At 39.1% G+C, this 21,712-nt stretch overlaps 1 protein-coding gene across 1 annotated transcript; it reads right to left on the bottom strand.

The window, feature by feature from the left end:
* Positions 1-5,778: 5,778 nt before the first annotated feature.
* LOC127010711 (uncharacterized) lies at positions 5,779-6,633 on the bottom strand. Its single transcript, XM_050885226.1, has 2 exons — positions 6,176-6,633; positions 5,779-6,124 (listed from the first exon to the last, which is right to left on the bottom strand). The coding sequence occupies exons 1-2, from the start codon at positions 6,495-6,497 to the stop codon at positions 6,078-6,080; spliced, it is 369 nt and encodes a 122-aa protein (XP_050741183.1). The 5' UTR covers positions 6,498-6,633; the 3' UTR covers positions 5,779-6,077.
* Positions 6,634-21,712: the final 15,079 nt, after the last annotated feature.

Genomic DNA, 21,712 nt, shown 5'->3' with positions numbered 1-21,712 from the left:
AAAGCAATCATTTTGTTGGATGAAATTTGATAAATAAACTAGATGGACGATCAAAAAAAAGGCACTTATAAAACTTTTTCGACTATCGTTATTTTCATAATTGGAAAAAAAGTGATCCTTCTTTTTTAAATAAACAAATACAAACCCACTTAAAGCTTAAAAAATACAAATTTTTTAGTGTGCATAGCTGTGGGCCATTTAATATGTCTAACCAATTTTACATGTATTTCATGTTTGCCTTTTTAACGCCTGCAGGAATAACTGGCGTGAACTGTGCAAATGCGACTTTTATGGTAAGATAATCTATGTATAGTGTGAGAAAGGGCCTAAAGTGTCGAACTACGATCAATATACATATAGCCCCATTAAGTAAGTGAGCAGAAAACGGCTGAGGAGAAAAATGATTAAAACAACTGTCAGAGTGATTGACAGAAAACAAAGGCATTCGGAGTCGATCGAAAGACTGATACCAGCATAAATTACAAAATAAATAACATAAATTTGAGTTATTTACGTCGTTGTCGTTGCCTGGCACTACCAATAACGCCGAAAATATGTAGTGTAGCCGTCAAGGTATCGCCTTGACAGCCCACAAATTACAATGAGCTTGAGGATAAAGGGAGCTATCATATCCCCTTTTTATTTTGTGTTATGTGAGCCACAGGGATGTTTAACTGCCTATTTCTACGTATTATCTAGACCTTTTAATTAATGATTTGTTGTAAAAAAGTGTTAGTTTTTAGCGAGATTAGCATTTAACTACCACAAACTACTTTGACCTATAAAAATAAATGTTTTTTTGTACTATTCCTGATTAAATTTCACACTCCACACCTTCTTCATTCCTTTAGGAGCTATTATAAACATGTTAAATCCAATATAAACATTTTTCTTGGCAAATGTATTCTTCAAATGACCCTGTCAACAGGATGATGAACATGATTTTCAAATATTTGCTTTTGACTTATATGTGTGTGAGCCTACATGCGAGTGCTTGTGAGTTTGTATTGTTGATGTCACCTTATGTTTACCATTGGCAAATAATTTCTGCCATTGAATTTAATTTACTTTAAAAGATTTTTTGCTTTGCACATATGTGCTTTAAGGTGGAACACCTCCGGCTCTTTTTTTAAAACTCGAGTCAATGCACCTTCTACATCTCTTCCTTTTTCCGCAAAGCCATAAAGTTTATTAAAGAAATGTACTTAAGTATGTGTTTAATACAAAAAAAACTATTTTACTCAATTTTTACTTTATTTTTTACTTTAACCCGACACTTGACGTTGACCTGGGAAATTTTAACCTTTATTAGCTCTTTACATATTTAAAACAACGTAGTAACAACTTAAACATAAATTACCGATAAACAGCGCGTATTGGACTTGACAACGTGTTATAAAAGTTCGAAACAATGCATTTTACTGCATTCAGCACTCAGACAATTGAGTCGTGCTGCAAGTGCCGCCCGACATTCCATTCCACAAACTGTTGCCACGTGCCGCAACCAATAAATGTATCAAGCCCAAACAACGTGTAAATTACGCATATTAATTGAACGCTGCATGCTTTGCGGCTCTGTTTGTAATTTCATGATGATAAATAAACATGAAGAGTGAAAAATTGTTTGTGTAACAGCGGCACACGAGGGCAGGACCCCCTCGCGGCTCGCTTCGAAAATATATTTATTTTGTTTTACCATATTTAATTAGTTGCCACCAGAGGAGAAAATGGCCGAACGCGTTGACACAGTCGATTATGTTAATAAAGTCAAGATGGGAAAACGAGTGGAAGGAGCCGGGGGATTTGGCGGAATGATGGCGGTGGGTCCTGACAAGGCCGCAACTCCACTGTCGTTTAATTGTCCATTGATGCCTATCGCGGCGTGTAAATTCGCAAGCTCACTGGCCGCCTTTCCCTTTGTGTCCGCCACAACCCTCTTTCATCTCTCAGCTGTCAAGCGGCTTTTCGACATTGATATGAATGTTATCCCTCCCCGCCCTCGGTGCGCGCGCTCGTATGCATTTCATTGGTTTAAGTGCATTTATTTAATTGCAGAACATTTGCGCTGAGTTTAATTCGCATTAATGGGACATGACATTTTAATTGGATTAATTGCGTTTATTAAGTGCACCACCTCCCCTCCGTCGGGCGAAAGTTAAGAGCTGATTAAGTTGCTCCGCTCAACCGGTCAACGCCAATCAAGGGCAGCCAAGGGCCGGGGATCGATTCGCATAAAGGTAGTTGGCTCGGGGAAAACCTTCTGAGCTAAATTAAATGAGGTGCCTGCGACCTGTAAATAAGTAAAAATATATTTTACAGCCTTTGGTAAATTTATATTTTTAACTCTTTAAGGAACCAAAGAGCATGAGTAATTTGTTTTAATGGGTGGGCTAACAAAGTTATAGATTTTTCCGCACAAGTTATGGTTATGGAATTAAAGTTTTATAAGTTGGGTATCTGCACACCCTTATCTTGCACGAAATGTAATTAAAAGAAGCTAAATTATATAACTTGCCTTCAACCTGTAAGTAATTAAAATTATACATTACATCCTGGGGTGAGATTATACTTTAAACTTTTTAAGGACTCTGAGAGAATAAATAAAATTATTTTAAGGGTAGGTTGACAAAAAAATTAACATTTTTCAGAACGAGTTAAGGCTATGGAAATTATAGTTTTATAAGTTGGGTATCTGCACACCTTAGTATTACACTAAATCAAATAAAAAGCTTCTGAGCTAAATGAAATGAGGTACCTGCGATATATATATTTACAGCCTTGAGTGGAATTATATTTTTAACTCTTTAAGGACTCAAGAAGCATACGTGTTTTAATGGGTAGGTTAACAAACTTATAAGATATAAGATATAAGATATTGGAAACTATAGTTTTATAAGTTGGGTTCATCCTGCAAATAATTAACATAATATATTATAGCCGTAAGTGAACTTGTATTTTACATTTTTAACGAATACTACAAAAAAAATTGCATATTAGTTTATAGTTAAAACAGAAATCTACACAACTAAACATAATATTATAACTATTAAAAAGCATGGTTAAGATATTATTTAAACATTTTTGAAGGCAGGTTTTGAAGATGGGTTTATAAATGTTAAAATTTTTCACTACGAGAATAGGATATGGAAACTGTAGTTTCATAGATTGGTATCTGCTTCTAAGCATCCATATAATCACACTATAGTTCCAGCCCTGCTAATACAAACATTGGTAGGGCCTGTCCGCAGTACTCCCCTGCTGGACCTAATTCAAATAAATGTTCTGTACGCCTCTCTCCTTCGGCAACAGCACTCCAAAGGCACTTTAGTTCATAAAATATAAATAAGCATAAATCACGCATACGGGCAAACAGGAACATGATTAACAAGGTCATTTGACGGCACTTGTTTTTCCACACGCCCCGATATGTGTGTCCTGTCCCGAGGAAAGCAGGCGTTTTAGGGCCTAAAACATTAGGCCAGCCAAAAGGCTTGCCCCAGGGCACAAAACGGTTTTCCACAGAGAAAATTCGATTAGTGGGTTAAGCGATAGACCCGCCCATCGAAACCCGCCCCAAAAACAGGGAAAAGCGAAGGCAGGATAGCCGAATGCGTATATCTTGATATATATTACTCTGGGGAGACATTTGATAATAACTTGCGGCCAATGTGGGCTATAATCAGCATAAGTTAGACAACTTTTAGTTGGTTGTTGTTTGCACTAGCAGTTAACAGATGTGTTCAGCAGCTGATGTATGTGGAGTCGGCTGGAAAAACCTTTATAGCACCACTGCCGCAGGCAACTGAAAGGAGGCAGACATATTTTTCTGCTGACACAGCCAACATTAATCATTCGTATTGGCTGGATTTGCTTATTTTTCCTTTTGCCATGGCAAACAAGTCGATTCCTGAATTTTTATTGAGATAAACAAGGAATTGAGGAGCTTTTCGACAGGATTTCGCTTAACCGATATGGTGCTGATGCCTTTTTAAGGCAAATAAAGTGGGTGAGTAAGTTTATAAATTTTAAGCGTACGTAACCGAAAATTCTTTAACTAGTTGTTTTAAATTATTTTGTTGGAATTAAAATTTTAAATACTGACATTTTGCCGCTTGAAATTGTTTTGACAAGCGTATATAATGATTGTCTTTCCTGAGTTCGCATCAAACTGACAGAGTTTCATCTTTTTTTTCGATGAGCAACGATTCCTTGCCTCACGCTGAGAAAGTGGGGGGTAAATAAAAAATTATGTAGCATGCCACATGGCGCCCTATGCCTTGGCGTATGCAGCAAATAATTTAATTTGGAAAACAACGGGTACCAAGTAGCTGCTGTGAAATAACAACGATTATTGAATACTCTTCTGAAAATGATTTCATTATTATTAAGGTATATTTTCTTTAAAATTACAGATTATGTTATCTTTGTTGTCTGCTTTCAACATTTTACTGTATGTAAATTCCAGACATATATTAGAATCATTAGAAGAAGAATAAAATTTAAATTATTACGTACTTCACTTTTCTAACATAAAATGGATGATGGCACTGGTACTACAAGTCTAAACCTTATTAATGTTTGATTTTGTTGATACTATAATAAATTCAAAGAACTTGAATGTGTGGTTTACTTATGTAACATTACATAGCTGATAATACTCGAAATCTCAGACTTAAAAAGATCACAATTTATGGGCTAAGCCAACAGTTCTCACCTACCACCTGATTTGTATCTGGCTGCCACAAACCCCGATTTGAGGGCCCTGACGGCCCCGTCTCTGAACCAGAAATTTAATATATCAAGAAATATATAAAATTTATTAAGCACACCGTGTGTAGGCATAAAAATTTGATCCAACTTTATTACGACGGATCCTAAAAGCAGGCAATGGAGAATTTAAAACTCCGGCGGGCTGCAAGAGTGTGTGGGTGTAGGTGTGGGCGCAAGCGTGGGTGTGACTCCGTGGGTGCGACTGGGTGAGAGTGCTGGCTGCTGTTAGCTGAGCAAATAAACAGCGTTTTGCCATTTTTCATTTCAGGCGCCACACACTAAGGTAAATAGAAAAGTGAAAGCAGTTAAAACAAACAAAATCAAACACAGGATAAGCGCCTGCGAATGTGTGTGTTTGCACTAGCCCACTCCATGTTTAAGTGTGTGTGGGGGGTGCCATGTGGGCGTGGGTGTGCATCCATGTGTGGCAGGTCGACGTCGGCCTGATGCACTTGTTGCAGTCGGTGGAAAAAATGTTTCCAGCAAATATAATCCAAACCAGAAAGAGAGGCGAGAAGGATATACTCTGTTGCCTATCTCTCGAGCCCTCCCTGCAGCCAGCAAATAAATTAACAAATTAAAAGCATAACAAATTGGCCATGGGTTTTGGTTGGGTTTTCGCTCGGTGGGGCAGGAGGCGGATTTTAGTGTTGCATGCAGCAGGCAACTGCTGGCGCTGTCCTAAGTTGATTTTAATTAAATTAGAGAGAGCGCAACACATGTCAACGATATGAACAAGTGCAGCGGGGAAAAGTGAATGGAGCCATGGAGCTCCAGGGGATTTGGCTTGACGAAGTCATTTCCTAGATAGCTTGTGAAGTAATTGAAGCCTTTAAGCTCAAATCTAGAGTACCTTCGAGAGCAGTTTACGGTCAATAAATAGGCCCGTAGCTAAATTAAGCAACAGATAAATGTCATTTATGTGTCAAAAAGTATGTAACAAAATATATTACAGACTCAGAAATCCAACAAATTCATTAGGAAAGACTCTCATCCTTTTTCACTGCATACTTTTAGACTCAAAAAATTTTATTATTTAATAGTTGGGAATTTCAATAAACTTTGCGAAATTAATGAGTTTTGCTAATTTGATTAATTAAAACAGAATAGACCCTTGTCAAAACACCATTCTAACGATCCGTAACTCTACTCGTAGAGGATGTTTAGGCCTTTACTTCCTCACACCGAATTTCCGCAAAGTGCAAGACAAATTTGACTTTAGTTAACTCCAGTTGCACCCCATCAAAACCTCGTTGGGGGATTGATGCCATGTTTTGTCTCTCCAGCCAGTCCAGCGATCCATTCCGTCAACGCCACGCGTATCGGCATCTGAATCTCCATCTGCATCTGCGGGCTAGGCGACACGGCCTTTAAATTGCAGCCGCCGAAAATGGACAACACCAACAATCAACGATGTCCGGTGGCCATTGACTGGCGCCGGGAAATTGCAATGTTCGTCCCGAGGATCTCAGAGTGCTCGGCTTCTGCGGACCCGGACCCCCTGGCTTCCTGATGTCCTGATGTCCTGACATCCTGGCTGACTGACTGCCTGCCATCCCGGTCGTCTGGCTGCCCGGCTGCTTGGGTATCCGCGTCCACATCCGGCTGATGTGCAAATCAAATAACAAATGATTGTCTCTGCCAAACTGGGCGACTCGACTCGTGACTGTGATTAAGGCCAGGCGAGTGGAAGTGGGCCCCTGCTCTGGGTGCATGGACTTGTCCATCTGCCAAATGAATATTCCACATTTTCCTTCTCCTCCCACACTCGAATATTTTTCTATGCGCAATCACAACAGATTGTATGTTGGCTTTTGTCTAGTTAAATTGAATCAAGCATAGCTGACATATGGTTTCTGTGGAACAAAAATAGAAAGACAACTTGATTTGAGTTAGTTTTCACAGTCCAGTGCCAGGTGTGATAAGATAAGCTCGATTTTCTTTTGTAATTATTTTTCTAAGTCCCTGGGAATTCTTCAAATGGATCTTATTCAGATACAAATGTTGGATCTGTCTAGCTCATAAAACCCTCATCAAAAAAAGAAGTGAGCCACAAAAACATAACATAGGAACAAACGTCAGCTGAGATAAAAATGCAATAAAATTTCTAAGGTGTCTGGGGGAAAGGAAAAAGTCCTGCCGTAATAAGCCAGTTTATTTCGCTTGGAAAGGATTCCGGATTAGGAGTAACAGAGGGTACATTTATTTTTATTGCATCTCTTTGTTTAATTGAATATTACATTTCCCTTAACTGAATCCGGAAAAATGAAAATTAGAGTTGAAATGGAGTGTTGATTTGTCTTCAAGCTAACGGAGTTGAACATTAAAATTATTAATTTAAGGAAGAATAGTCAAACTTTAGGTGTCTGTTTAAAGTCAATTAAGTTTATTACTTAGGAAGGTATTTGACCTATTTAAAGACTTTAATCGGCTGGTTTTTCGTTTCAAAGTTTTCTTTTTCCAACTTAAAGTTCAAATGTACCTTTAGTTTCCTCTTTGTTACATTAGATTTGTACAATTTAGCAATCTCTGCCTCTCTTTTGTTAAGGTCCTGTCGCCCTAGGTTTTTATTCTCTTTCACTTTCAGGCCCGCCTTGCCCTCAAAATCTTTATTCAGTTTTGCCGGGCAAAACTTTTGTTTTATTTTAATTTTTGCGTAGCCCCGAACCAAAAATCGCAAGTAAATGTCTTTTACAAGTTGAATTTAAGCTGAAAACTTTTCTAATTAAAATTTAATAGAAACTTTGCCTCCAGTGAAGTTTTGATTATTATTTGGATTTGTTTTTCATATACCTACTTATTTACTTGGCTCTCCTATTTTTCCTCGGTCCTGCAGTTAATACTGTCATTGAGGTCATGCATCGAATGGGGTGAGAGTCAGCGCTAAAGTTATATGAAATGAAAGTTCCCCATCCCCTCGAAAACTTTCGGATGTCGGTTGACGTCGAGCAATGAAGGTCAAGAGGTGGTTAGCAAGTTTCAAACTGCATTGCAAAGTGGGTGAAGTTGAGAGTTGGCGAAAGTTAAAAGAAGCCGTTTAGTAAAATAGCCAGCAGTCAAAGTGGATCTCATTAGTACGAATGCAAATTGTCAAATTGTTAGATAGATTGATAAGGACTAGATAGTTTCATTAGAATTAATAATAATTAAAAAATAGTAAATAAAATTATATTAAATTTAAAATTTGTAGGAAAATCTTTTCAAATATATGAAAGCCAAAACCCCAAAGGCCCTTTTCAGATAATGAATGAATACTATTTGCCATTAGGAAGGATAACTGGCACTTAATTTAATAAAAATATGACATCTCATCTCATTATTTTGTTACTTCCGCTTCGGCTTAAGACACTTTTCCTTGGCCCACGCCCGTTGCCACGATATTTCCGTACTTTCTGTGAAAAGACCATGGATAAATTTCCATCTTGCAGAGCCAAAAAGGGACCTTTGCGCCTACAATTTACATAATTTATTAACGAGAGTTTGAGCGTCTATTTCCGCTCAGCAAACCGAGCCCGACAAGACGGAGTGAGAGATCTCATGCATAATTAAACACGTAATTAACCATTATTATCAGCGTCTGATTTCAGTTGGATACTCCAGAGCCCTTGTCCGACCTGAAATGAGTTTCGAAAGAACTCGGTGGCAAAAGTTTTCCCCACAGTTCTCGGGCAATCAGACAAGCCGCACGCATTTTGATTTGTGCGAGTATCCGAACAGTGGCTCAGACTGAGAAATTACAGTTGCTAATGAACATTAATTAATTAGGGGCTCCTGAGTGCCCGGGGAACGTGTCTCCCGGAAGGCGAACGTGAAAGTGAAGTCTTCCTGCCCTTGGTCAATTATGCCAGCTCAACTATTATCCCCAGGCTCACCTAATGTCCCTGATGTCCAGGTGGCAAAGGTTGCTTTTAATTGCTAAGGATTGGTTCTGCAACAGACGGATTCAGTTTTATTGAAACCGAACCATTTGAGTGTATGCAATTATATTATAAAATCAGTTTAAACTTGGTGTAGAGGCGCACTTTACCCCTTATTGAATCGCTTTGCGTTGGTAAATGCCAATTTGATAAGTTAATTATGGGCTCCAGTCAATTAGCGAATGCTAAAATCCTATTTAAGTGGATATATATGTGGCCGCCAATATCTAAAACCAATAAATAAATGGATTTTTGCTGACTGCACTGATCACACTCGATTGCAAAATAATATTCGTATTTAAACTATCTCAGCTGCACCCATTTACGTCACCTACTAGTCAAATTAATTCCTGTTGCTTAGGGCATAAAAATGCCGCAGTTTATTAATTTTCTCCCATTTCTGCGTCATTTTCACAGCTTCTGTTTTCAGCACCTTAGTGGATTCCCCATGGCGAACATCAAAGCAAACGCCGAAGCGTTGGCAACATCGCGGGGGTCCTTTTGCAGGTCCTTTTTAGGTCCTTTTTAGGTCCTTTTCCTCTCATTCCAACCACGTTTCTCAGCCAAATGGCTCATAATTTTCACAATTAGCAGGCGACAAGCCGGCCTGGAATTTACATTTGCTTAAACAGCAGCGGGAACGGTAGAAAAATGTAATTTAAGGCAATTTGTGAGCAGGTAAATCTCCACGACGTGTTGCATTGAAGAAGCGACGATAAATAGAAGGGATTTTAATTATATGATTTGTCTCTGATCTTGAATTTAATAATTATGGTGTGTAAAGAGTAAACCAGCCTTAAGGTCACATTATTTATGTTCTGTTCCTAGGATTTTTCCCAAATTTCAGGTCTGATGACCACTTCATTTAAACATTTTAAACTTCAATCGTGCAATACGAACAACTTAGAATTTTTTAAAGTGTGGTAAGCTCCTGAATATATTTTCTCATAAAAACGAAGCCGTCAGTGGAACTTAAAGCCACCCTACCTGCACCAAAGGCCACATTGGAATATAGGCCCATAAATTCTCTACAATTTATAATTTCACACCTACAACAGCGACCATAACGAGCCTCCAGAAAAAGAGGACTGCAAAGCGAGGAAGGGAAATGGGCCAACTATTTGCCAATGTGCATGGGTCGGCTTGTCAGTGGCAGAAATGACAAATGTTCGTTAGACAGGCAGGCCGGGAAAGCCCGTAAAAGAGCCTCCGATAGGACTTCCTCTGCCAGCTTGATAGTTCTGCGATGTGCGGGGGTGTGCTAATGAAAAACCGTCGTTACAAGAAGCTTTGCATGTTTGCTCAGTGTTAATCATAAATGGTGAAAGGCGGTTGGGGCTGGAGCGACGAGAATGCCTAATAGTTCACAAATTCCTTCAGCGGGAGGCAACTGGAATTTCTTTTGGCACCTCTTCCCTAATTTATACCGACATCGTCACATAGATCTTATTAAAAAAAGCCTGGCTACATCGGGATGCAAAGGAATTCCAAGACGTAGCCAATTTAAAATCCCCGAAATACTAATATTTTTCAACTCTCGCACAACGCAGTGGAAATAAATTGTGGCAGCTATTTAGGCGTTCAAACGGCAGCTAGGCTAATGGCTTGAGAGCGGTTGATTTATGGCCAAGGTGATGACAAAGCGGCATGCAACCGGAGAGTGTGTGAGAAAAAAGAATTTCATTAAACTCCTCCAGGCTGTGCAACCGCCAGCGATGGCTTACAAGTGAGTGACACTTATTTTTACCCATATTGAGGTGAAGTGAACAAGTGATTTAATATAAAATAATATCCCTCTGTCTCCGTGAAGAACAACAACAGGATGTTAACAATTGTGACTCCACTGACAATCGATTGATTGATAAAAATTTTTGAGAAACATGGTATAAAAATAGTTTTTTTCTGAAAACGTAACCATTTTTTAGGTAAGTACAAAGTGAACTCTTAAGTAGTTCGTTTAAAAACCATCTATCTGCCACTTTTAAGAGTTTATTTTACATTTGCCTTAGTGGTATTTCTTTATTATCAACGGAATTCAACAAATCCATTATTTAATCAAACAAGAAATTACTTATATACTATTTATTTTCAGTCCCTATTATAATAGAACATGCTGCTCGGTGACTAGAAGATGAGTACATTTTTGTATGCTGTAAAATTCCTTGTATTATACAAAGATTACTTTATAACAGAGACAGTACTTATAGATGACATACATATATAAATAGAGTGAATAGATAGACTCGATAAGCCATGAGCTCAAGTATTCCACAGTTCTTGGCCATAAAATAGAGAAAAACCTTGTAAGTTCCAATCAGAACCATTCCAACGGCCTAATCAAGTTGAACTCGTTAATTCTGTGGCCTGAGATAGGGTGATCTTCGGGGTAATTGCGGAAAAGGAAAAAAACGAGTCCAAACATAACAGTCGCTGTCGACTTTCTGGCACTTAATCAAATTGTGCGCCATGCCCATTGCTTTTGGCTGCTTTCTTTTACGTTTTATAATACCATTAGTTGAACCCAGTTTTAGTTTCACTTGGCGTCATTTTTCATTTTATTTTCCTCTCCGTTTCCCTTCGGGGAAAGTGGAAGACGCTCTAGAGATAAGCAGGCTGGTTTCCTTGTGGCCACGTTTGTGGCATAGCAGAGAATGCTGAAGGAGAGATTCTAAGAGCCGCTGCTCGGCACTCTTGGCTACTCAATATCTACTAGAATGAAAGATTGACGTCTGAAAGGTATGTATCAAACCTAACAAAAGCTGTGCTGCTACGATGGATAATTCCAATAAATTGGACACTTTTTTAAACACATCGAGTTCGACAGAAACCAATTTCAATTAGCAGCCTAACCGAATCATTATGATTTTGACACCCAAAATGCCCAACGTAATCAGCTAAAATTATTTTCCCATTCAGCGTGAAACGTTTTCAGTTTTACATTTTGCGTATTCCACATTGCACACGGAGCCCAAAATGATGTCGAAATCCATCGCTACATAATAATTTGCCTTGTTTTGTTACAGTTCATAACTAATAATTTATTATTTTATGCATGACTGGCAAAATAAACACAAATTTTTACTTTGCCTGCCCTTTTGGGTGTCTGCTCCTTTGTTGTTTTTCGAGGGCGCCCAAGTTTGGTGGAAAAGTTTGCAGGAGAAAAGGCAAGAAACTGAGCAGAAAAGTTAATATTAACGAAAGGCGACGCATTTGGACTTAATATTTTCCTCCATTTTCCCTTTGGCCTTTCCACACGCGGCCCTCTTGACGCCAAACACGTAGAGAGCTTTTCCACTTTTTCACGTTTCCTCCTCAGCTTTGTCCGGAAATCTTGTTAGGGGTACTTTCTGCTTTATTTGCATGATGCCCCCTTACTCAAATCGTTTATCTCTTAAGTATATTTTGTTGTGTAAATTTTCAAAGTTACTCGCTTCGCATACAAAGAGGACAATCGCAAAAACGAACAATGTATGTCAAACAATTAGTTGTCGGCTGCAATTTAAATGTCTTTGTTGACGATTTAATACGAGAAATCATATTTGCTCGGAATTATGCCATTGGCATCTTTGTTTGTCAAATAACAAAATGTTTTGATATTAAATTCAATATCTAAGAGTTTGTTGTTTATATTTATTTGGGACAAGTTGTGGACGGCTGTTGAAAAACTTTATAATTGGTTAATCAAATATAGGTAGCTTACAAACTTTGCGGCGTTTGTTTGATGTTGGCTAGCAATGGGCCTGGCAGGTTTTTTAGAGCCTCTCCTTATTAAATTCGTTTTCGATCCTATAAATATATAAACGCAAGCCACATGTCAGCCGACTCATTAAACTTGGTGGGACAGATGATGAGGACTAATGAAATATGCAAATGACGAAATAATGGGAAAAAGGATATTCATCAAGGAACGCCTAAGGACGAAGGGAAGCATTAAGAAAAAATGAGTATAAAGTTGGGAATATTTTCACTCGTAAACAAAGTGCAGCTCAAGGATATGTGAGCTCTCTTAAAACTTCTCCGCTCTGTCTGTGCGAGGATTTAATTATTCATCCGCCCTGTCTGCCCGCAAAGTGCATTCAAGACAGACGCAAAAGCTGCGACGACGTCGACGACGAACGCCGCAGGGAAAAGTTTTCCACGGACCTGGCATGGCTCGAGGTTGTTGTAAACAAAACATGAAAACATGGGGGCGTGACCGAGGTAGGCTGCAAGTGAAATGCATAAAACTTGGATAAAGTGAAATTGGAAAGTGCAAGCACAGCGAATATGAAATTTTAAGTTGTAATCAAATTAACTTTTGTTGTGTCCCTCGCCGGCAAGAGTGTCAGCAGATAATTGAAAATCTCGAATTTGCTGGATTGCGGCTGCAATTTCATTATAAAACAAAACAAACTTTTTCGAGTTTGAAGATTCATTTAATGTGCTGTATCTTTTGACTATTTATGGTGATTAAATCAAGGTGTAGGGCTTCAAGTCAACAAAACCAGCTTTGGCAAAGGAAAAATTAATTTGTAAATTGATTGGTTAAACTTTATTTTTAACCACCAAAATTCCACTTGAAAAGTACCTCAAACCTGTTACTCAAACAGTAAAATGGTACACTTGATAAGTCGGCTAGTATGAGAAAAATAGATAGAACCGTTTTCGACCCCTCTAAAATCCTACCCCAGTCGATCCAACTATGTTTATCTTTAAATCTATAAAAGCTTGAATTTCGGATTACCCATACAGATTCTAGAGATTCTTGCGCAAGTTTATTTTATAAAGTTAAGAACTTAAAACAATTTTTTTTAATTCTGCTTATTAACACCTATTGGCAAGTTAAAAATTCTAAAAAAATTAACCAGTTCATAATTAATGATGATGTAATAATTTAAGGTTGATTAAAAGGTGGAATCGAAGGAGGTATCCCAATTTCAAAGTTAGTAGCTATGCAACGGATATCACATATCCTTTCTTGTTTTTTAATAAAATATAATAAATGGAAAAATTACATTTTCACTGACGCTGACATCTTTTGAAACTTACTAGAATCCACATATGCAAGTGAGACCTTTCTTTATTATTTTACTAAATAGCCACCAGGCTTAAGAGTTCCGCACCACTCATCTCCGCATCTGTATTATCAGCCAAAGGCACGTTTGTCAGCCAGATTACTTCGCGCTCCCTCTTGCCTACTTTACGCGGAGATAGAAGGATGTACAGAGGACCCCGACCCCAACACGCTCCACTCGTTGCTGCATTTTTATGTCCTTCACACATCATTCAGCAACAAATTGCTGCAGGCGAGGAATGCTCACATTGCTGAAGCTGCTTGAAATCTATTTGGAAGACAAAAAACACAAAAAGCGAAAGGACGGCGAAGTGGCGAGTGAGAGTGAGGAGGTGTGGAATGTCAACAGCGAGCAAAAAGTGTCTCGAGACCATGGATTCGTGACCAGGCTGCGTGTCCATTGGAGTCAGCACGTGCCACCGGTTTTATTATCATGAGCTGCAAGCCCCGGCAAGTTTTTATTATCCTTTTGCAGCATGAGAACTTTAACACTTTCTGCCCACGACGCGGGCCAGGCTATCCCGTCTCGGAAGAACTTGTGCCGTAAATATGACCTAATGGAGTTTAAAGTAGTCTTCCCGACGCCGAACCACTCGACTTTTGGATTTTTACGACCTGACCCATGGCCAGTTCTTCATCTACATTATCGTTAAAATCAGCTCTCGATATATTTTCTATGGAATCGCACCATAAAGCGGAACTTGGCTCTTAGCACAAATTGGTAACATGTTGAATGCATGTGCGAAAATTCAATTTTAGCCAGCATTAACAGGGTTATATATATAAAAGTGTAACGAGTTCTAAAACAGCCCATTGCATTTAATAAAGAGTAGTATGCGTATTAAACCTACACCATCCTTAAACAAACAGCAAGTGGTTAACATATTATTTCCATAAATTTCTCCAAGGTTCTTTCAGTTAGGATAACAACCTTATTACTATATGTAGATACATATTTATTCTAGTCTTTCTTGGCATGGGTATGAGCAGAAATAAATTGCACAACAAAATTCAATTACCAAATGCAAATCGAAGCCGCCTTCTCACCGCTCGTCCGCTTTTTCTCCTCCTAATTCCAACAACCCTTCATATCTGTGTCAAAAAAATGCAGAGCCAAAAGGCTTTTGCCATTTATTCAGCATATTTTGTTTCCCATTTTTTTCGTATCGCGCCAAGTGCTGGGCGTGTTGTCGTATTATTTATTTGTTTATATATATACATCTTAAGATTATTGAAAAGAGTTCAAGAGTCTTTGTGCGAGAAAAGAGTATATAGGAACTTGGCACAGTTGAGCGGAAATCTGTTCTTTGGCATGCTTTTCCCATAGCCTTCTGGGAACAGGAAAAAAACAATTGAGTGCTCTGAGTTGGCAACGGAAGACCACACATCAAAATACTTTCCCATGATAAATAATTCATTTCATTTTTACTTTAATTGCTCCAAACTATCCTGTAAAATGCAATTCCCATCATAAATCAATTTTAATGGATCTCGTTTTTTTTGGGCTTATGCTTCAACCGCATATTCCCACAAAACACGAAATTCCAGCAGAAGGCAAAAAAGATTTGGTTCAGATTACGTGCATACTTAGTTTAACAAAAAATTACTTTGAATGGGAATTGCAATCAATACCGAGTTATGCAAAAAAGTCGCACAAAAAAGAAACGATTATGAAAAAGTCATTAAATTAATTTAAGTATGCAGTGAGTTAATTGACTATCAGGTACCCTTTGTCTTGTCTATTATTAAATAAAATATTTTTGATTTTGATTTTAAATACTTTTTTAAGATATTTAAAGAGAGCATACCAACATATTTTTATTATTTTAGTAAATTTTATACAAATTTCGAACACTTTTGAGCACAAACATCAAAGGACCAATAACCTTCTTTTTAAATATTAACAATCACTAAAAATAAAATAAAGTGCTAACAATCGCTCTTCAAATCAATATTGCAGCACTTCGATTTACACAATCTCGCTTAACTTTTTCCCGTTTAAAAACTTTTGCACTCTGTCTTCAACACTTTCTGAAGCTTTTTTGTTTTGCGTGTGTTTTGGCCTGGCGTTTGCAAAGCAAAGCGTTTCCTTAACTCAAAACCAAACATGGCCCAACCCTCGATGACGCTGGATCTGGTTGTTGACCGCAAATAAACAACACCCACAACAAAACTAACAGCGAACAACAGCTAACAAACACCAGGGCTGTTTAAGAAACTTTATCCAGCCAGTTAAATAGCCGACCGGAAAAAAATAAATACATAAATGAAGGAAACTTTAGTTTGCAGCTGAGTTTTTCCGACAGTCGCTGGCCCCAATGCGCATTTCAATTGCTTTCGAACTTTCGAAGCCCCGGCTCCCTGCCACTCCGTTTAAAACTTTAAGTTAATTAAGTGCTAAATTAACTAAATTGCACTTACGGCCAAACGACGCCCCTCCCACAATTTGTTTGCCCGTCCACCGAGGCGTATGCGTATGCATTGGTCATATATTGCGTATACGCCGTGTGGCAGTCGACCAAAGTAAGGACAAGCTCTCTAAATCCATTTAATATCATTAAGACGAATGAATTTCCGCCCCGTCAACACCTCAGAGGTCAACAAAGCGTAACGGGGCCCGACAATTGCGATAATTACTCGCTTCACCAATTCCGGCTCCGAATGGGCAGCCATAACAACAGAACAACTGGCTGAAAGCCCAACACCCTCAACACACAGACGGCCACTCCCGAAATAAAAGTTGTTTGCATTATTAGCCTGTCGAGATTGTGCTCCTCTGCTCCAGTCCCCCGGCGGCGAAAATCAGCTCACCACTGGCATCTTATACAACGCAGGAGATTATCCCCGCCTCAGAACGTGGCGCTAATTATTACATAATGATTATGTTTCATTAGCTGTTTCATGCGCTAAGATGGGAAAACTTTTGACTCGTATATTTCATGGCGCTTTCCTTTCTGTCAGCCAGCGCGGCAAGGAGGGGAAAACTTTAAGCAAACATTTTGTGCGCTCGCGGGACAATAGTAAAAGTAATAGTTGGCCAAGCGCGATAGCCACAGACGCATTTTCACTCAGCACTGGAATTTTAATAAAACCTCCACTGTTTATGAAGCTCCGCTGCGAGACGAACCTGGCAATCGCATAAAAAATCAGTAACGACGGAAACCAAAAGCAAGTATTAAAAGAATATGAGATGAAGATGGTGCAAAGTTCCCGAATTGATGCCCTTAATGTACACTGTGAAAAAACAAACATTGATGTTTTATCTTGTATATTCAGTAATTAATATTGGTAAAAATTTCATTCATTAGTCTTTAATTGCTATCAATTCAGGGTTCTCCTTTGGTTCCACACCTGAAAAAGATACGTTAAATTCTTAACTAAAATTCGGAGACACAATAAATTAAAAAAAAATAACACATATTATTAAGTCAAAGCTTATATTATTATAATTTAAACTTAATCGTTGGTACATTTAGTAAAGGTTGCAACTTAAAATAATAATAATAAATTGGTTTTGAAACACTTAAAGACATAAAACGCGCTAATAGTTTTATGAGAGAAGTAGCACTCGATTTTTCAAATATATATAATATGTTTAGCTTTTTTTTATTATTTTTGGTCAAGAGTATAACGAATTAAATATATTGTTTTTCTTTTCGGCTTATCTTTTGGCTAAAATATTTCTTTAAAATTGATTGACTATAGGGGTTTTAGAGTAATTTCTTTCAGCCAAGCTTTGATCAAAATCAGATATCGGGGCTAACAAACCCACTTGCAAAACAATTTGTGGTTAAAATTGTCAAGGACAGAAAACACGCTATAGATACTATGACAAAAGAAGGATTTCTCTGACGCTCCGATCAAGTTTAATTTTTAAAATTTAATTTCTTTCTCATTCGCTGCACTTTTTTCTCTGCAGCGGGAGTCGCAAGTCACGGTGCACTTCATGAGCAATTTTCGCTGTGCATTGAACTGCAAATAAAATGCCGAGCTGCACATGAATGTCACCCAGTGCACACCCCACCCACCCCCACACCCACACACTGGTACTTGCACACACTCAGCCGCGGAAAATGACAAAATGGCGGACAAAAACAGGTGTCACATTGTTGTCGCTGACTGTTGCGCTGCTTCCTGCTGCTCGGCTTTTTATGTCACTTTAACATTTCCTAATGTACGTGGCATATTACGCGGCCACAAAAATAACAATAAGCGGGGCCGTCAGCCGAAACTATCCTGTGTGCTGGAAGACAAAACTTGGCCAGGACGAAGGCAAAAACCGGAGCCGCAGTTATGACGGCATTCGGGCCAACATTACCAAGCACTCGCACCACACACGAGATCTTAACTAAGTCCTCCCCGCTTTTTATGGCCCGGAGTGGATGGGGAAATTATTGAGCTGTTTGAAGATGACTAAGCACCAAGGACCCCGAGAGGAAGTAAAAATTGAAGTGACTGCAGTGGGGTGGGGAGGCTGGAAGTAAAAACTTTTAGACGTGCACGAGCTGAAACAAAAATTGCCAGGGAAGGCAGCTCGTAAATTATGCTTTGAGGAAAGTGCCGCAGAACGTGAATGCTAAAAACTTCATGCTGCTCGGGGCTCTCAATTAAACCAATAAATACCCGTTTCGGCATTCTCCGAATGTCAACAAGTGGCCGAGAAGCCAGCCCAGTGTGTCTAACAAAATCCAATTTCAGGCACTGAGAACTGCACAAGCGCCTAAAACGATGCTAGTGCCTGCGTAATGCAATTCAAGTCAAATTTAATCAATGCGCAGCATAAGCGCTCCGTGAGGGAGCTGCCACTCCCCCTGCCCGCCCCAAAAACTTTCGCCATACCTCCGAAACTATCGAATTTCTGTGGAACTGGAGGACGGATTGCCCGGATGAGGAGGGGGTCGGGATCGGGGCCTGACGGAGGAGTCAATAGAGTCAAAAGTTATGCTCGACTGCCACTGCCTGCTGAACCCAATCCCAATCCCAATCCCGATGCCAATGAGTATGAGTGAGGCTTCATTGTACTTGCAGTAGTAATCAAAAGTAGTTTGGCCCGCAGTACGGGGAGCTGGAAACTAAAACCCAAAGCGTAGTTTAGGCTTGCCTCTGCAGACTGTTGAAACTTTCAGGCAAATATGTGCTCCGGCAAATTTTTTGATTCGTTTACCCATACAATGTAATTTGTGGATTGAACTGCCGCGCTGCAGGAATCCAAAACAGAGGAATTGTTCCGTACGAAGAACAGGCTTCCAATGAATAACCCAACTGGATTTGAAATATTTAGCATTAAAATTGGCCAGCCCCTGGCTTAGTTGTTTTGAACATTCTACTTTTTGGCTATTGAAATCTCGCCGGGAGTTTTAATTGCCAAGAAACACTTGTATGTACGCCTAAGTCCTGCACATTCACACCTATCCATCAACAGTTTTGGGGGTTTGGCTTGTACAACAAGGATTGGTATTCATAATCCTCAACGACATACCAGCCACGTAACCCATCTAGACACCAGAGCCATTCGAGCCAAATGCTGTCGACGTCTGAAACTATTGCGCAGTAGTTGCTGGATCGAGTTCGAAATAAACCTGTTATAATTTTGAGGTCATTTGGTAACTCGGATGTTATGGTACTGTGCAAGGAGTACTTGCAGATGACAAACCTATAACAATTTAATCCTACTAGAGAGTAATATAGACATCCAATTTTTGGGTACAATTGAACAGTAGAATCTTGTAAAATCTATATAATTAAGTCGCTTACATATTATACCTTATTAACCGATAATTTATTTCCTATCATAGTTTATGATGTTAAAACTAATTTAAGTTAGTCACACATGTCTCCCATCTCTGAATGCAGTTGCCCTCCCGAGCACTCGGCTGCATTGGGTGCGTTGGGCCCGAAATTGGTATGCACACTGACCACAGACATTTGCATAGGCACACGGGCCAAAACGGCAGTCAACTTGCGCTTATGTTTTGATTGCCATGTAATTTCCGCCCATAGACATTAGGGCCGAAATGGGGAGGCGTGGCAGACAAAACGGGTCCCCGAGCCTAGACTTTGGCATGCATTCAAGTGCAAAGTGCGTATTATGCAGCACGACAATAGGTTAAACAGGTTTAACCATTTTGTAATTTCCTAAATTTAACTAATCCGCTTAAATTTTGGATCAGAGCATCAAAGCAGATCTCAATTAAATTTTATTTGTTAATTTATATATCGTCAAGAAGTTAAAAGCTATGGATAGGGTTATTAACAAGACATTATTTTATTAATTACATTTTTGAGCTGGTAAAATGTAGGTCTAGTAATACTAACAACCTCACTTTATTGTTTAAATAAAATTATAATATTATAATATTTTAAAGCTATATGGGAATTAAAACAATGGCTTTTGCTTTACAAAATGTTACCAAAACTAAGCTTTCAAACCCTTAAAGCTCTGTGTGCCACCACTAAAGCTATATTTTACGAACAGTTCCCAAACTTCCTACCAATTGGTAAGCTCAGTTTAAGCCAAAGCTTCTGACAAGTGTGTGCCCATTTAAAAAATACAAATTCCGTGCTGCCAGCAAAAAACCGAAAGCAGATTTACCCCTAAGCAGGAAGAAAGTTGCTTGCGACTCCTAAAGTCAAAACAGCAATATATAGAATATTTACAACGCTCTCAATGCCATTATCAGGTAACATAACTTTGCACAAGCCAACACACTTAAACGAAAAGTTATTAACATAAATTCTTATACAAACACCGAGGAGGCGGGACCGAACTCGAACTCCTGGCCAGGTGGAATGAAAAACTTTGCCACCGCAAGAGTCTAAAGTGCTGGGCAAGAGGACCAACCAACCAATTCCCTTGGAGCCCAGCACCCAGCTCGCAACACCCTTAACCCTCATCGCCGTCATCATCATCATCGGAAAAGTGGAGCATTTCTTTCCAGCCATTTAAACTTTGCCACGTTTGCCTGCGATCGTCTCGAGGCGAATTCGAGAAAGCGCAACTTGAGTATTTAGAAATTTATTTAAAAGTTGTACTAAGGGAAGGCTTCCTCTGCGCCCAAGCCCTTCCTTCCCTACTTTCTGCTACTTTTTCAGCAGTTTTCCTTTCACTACGCCCAGTTACGCGCATAAATTTTCCTATGGAACTTTTTCACAAGGTTGTTGTGGCCGCAATGTGAAGAAGAGAGGGATGCGGAAAATGCCAGTGAAAGTTTTTTCCCAGAGATCCGTTTTGCTTTATTTTAAGTTTTGCGCTAACAATAAATATGTGCGCGTTTTACCACAATTATGTAGCCGCAAGTTGACCCACAAAGATTTTGTTGTTAATAAATTATGTAAGAAGTGTAAAACTAAGACTTTGATTTCGGTCTTTATGTGTCGTGGAAAGTATTTAAAACGCATTTTAAATTCTTATTACATTTTAATTCTAGTTACTTTCTGGTTTATTCATTAAAATCAAACAACAGATTTTCATAATAGCTGATAATTTTGTACTCTTTACTTGCACTCCTTTTTATTTCAACTCGTAAACCGCAATACTCCAGACGCTGCTAAGCTTGGTGTTGCCACGGGATTTCCCCAGATATCTTAAACTTTGCATTTTCCTTGGCTCCGTGCATATTAGAATGTCACTCGTAATGCAAACGAAATGCGGCTGGGGAAGCCGGTCCGCTGCACTTTCCTTTTCACATTATCTGGGCGCGCCATAACTCTGGGTTAAGTCGCCGCTGGCGAAATTCCGCTGCGTGAGCCCGGGAAATGAGGGCCAAAACCCGCTCATACTCATAACTTGGACCGATTCACAAAATTTGCGCACGCAAAAAGCTTGTAAACAAACACAATAAATTCGAGGCTTGGCGCTCCACACAAAACAGGTGTTAATCCTGCTCTACGAAAGCTTTTCGTTTCCTTCTCGTTTCGCTGTCTTCTGCTTTCCACTTTCTCCAGTGCCCCTCTGCTCCGTCCAAAATTTCGC

This window comes from Drosophila biarmipes, chromosome 2L, assembly GCF_025231255.1.
Source record: "Drosophila biarmipes strain raj3 chromosome 2L, RU_DBia_V1.1, whole genome shotgun sequence".
In the NCBI taxonomy this organism is placed as follows: domain Eukaryota; kingdom Metazoa; phylum Arthropoda; class Insecta; order Diptera; family Drosophilidae; genus Drosophila; species Drosophila biarmipes.
Note: the sequence above shows the minus strand (reverse complement) of the source record. Positions and strands in the feature narration are given on the sequence as shown.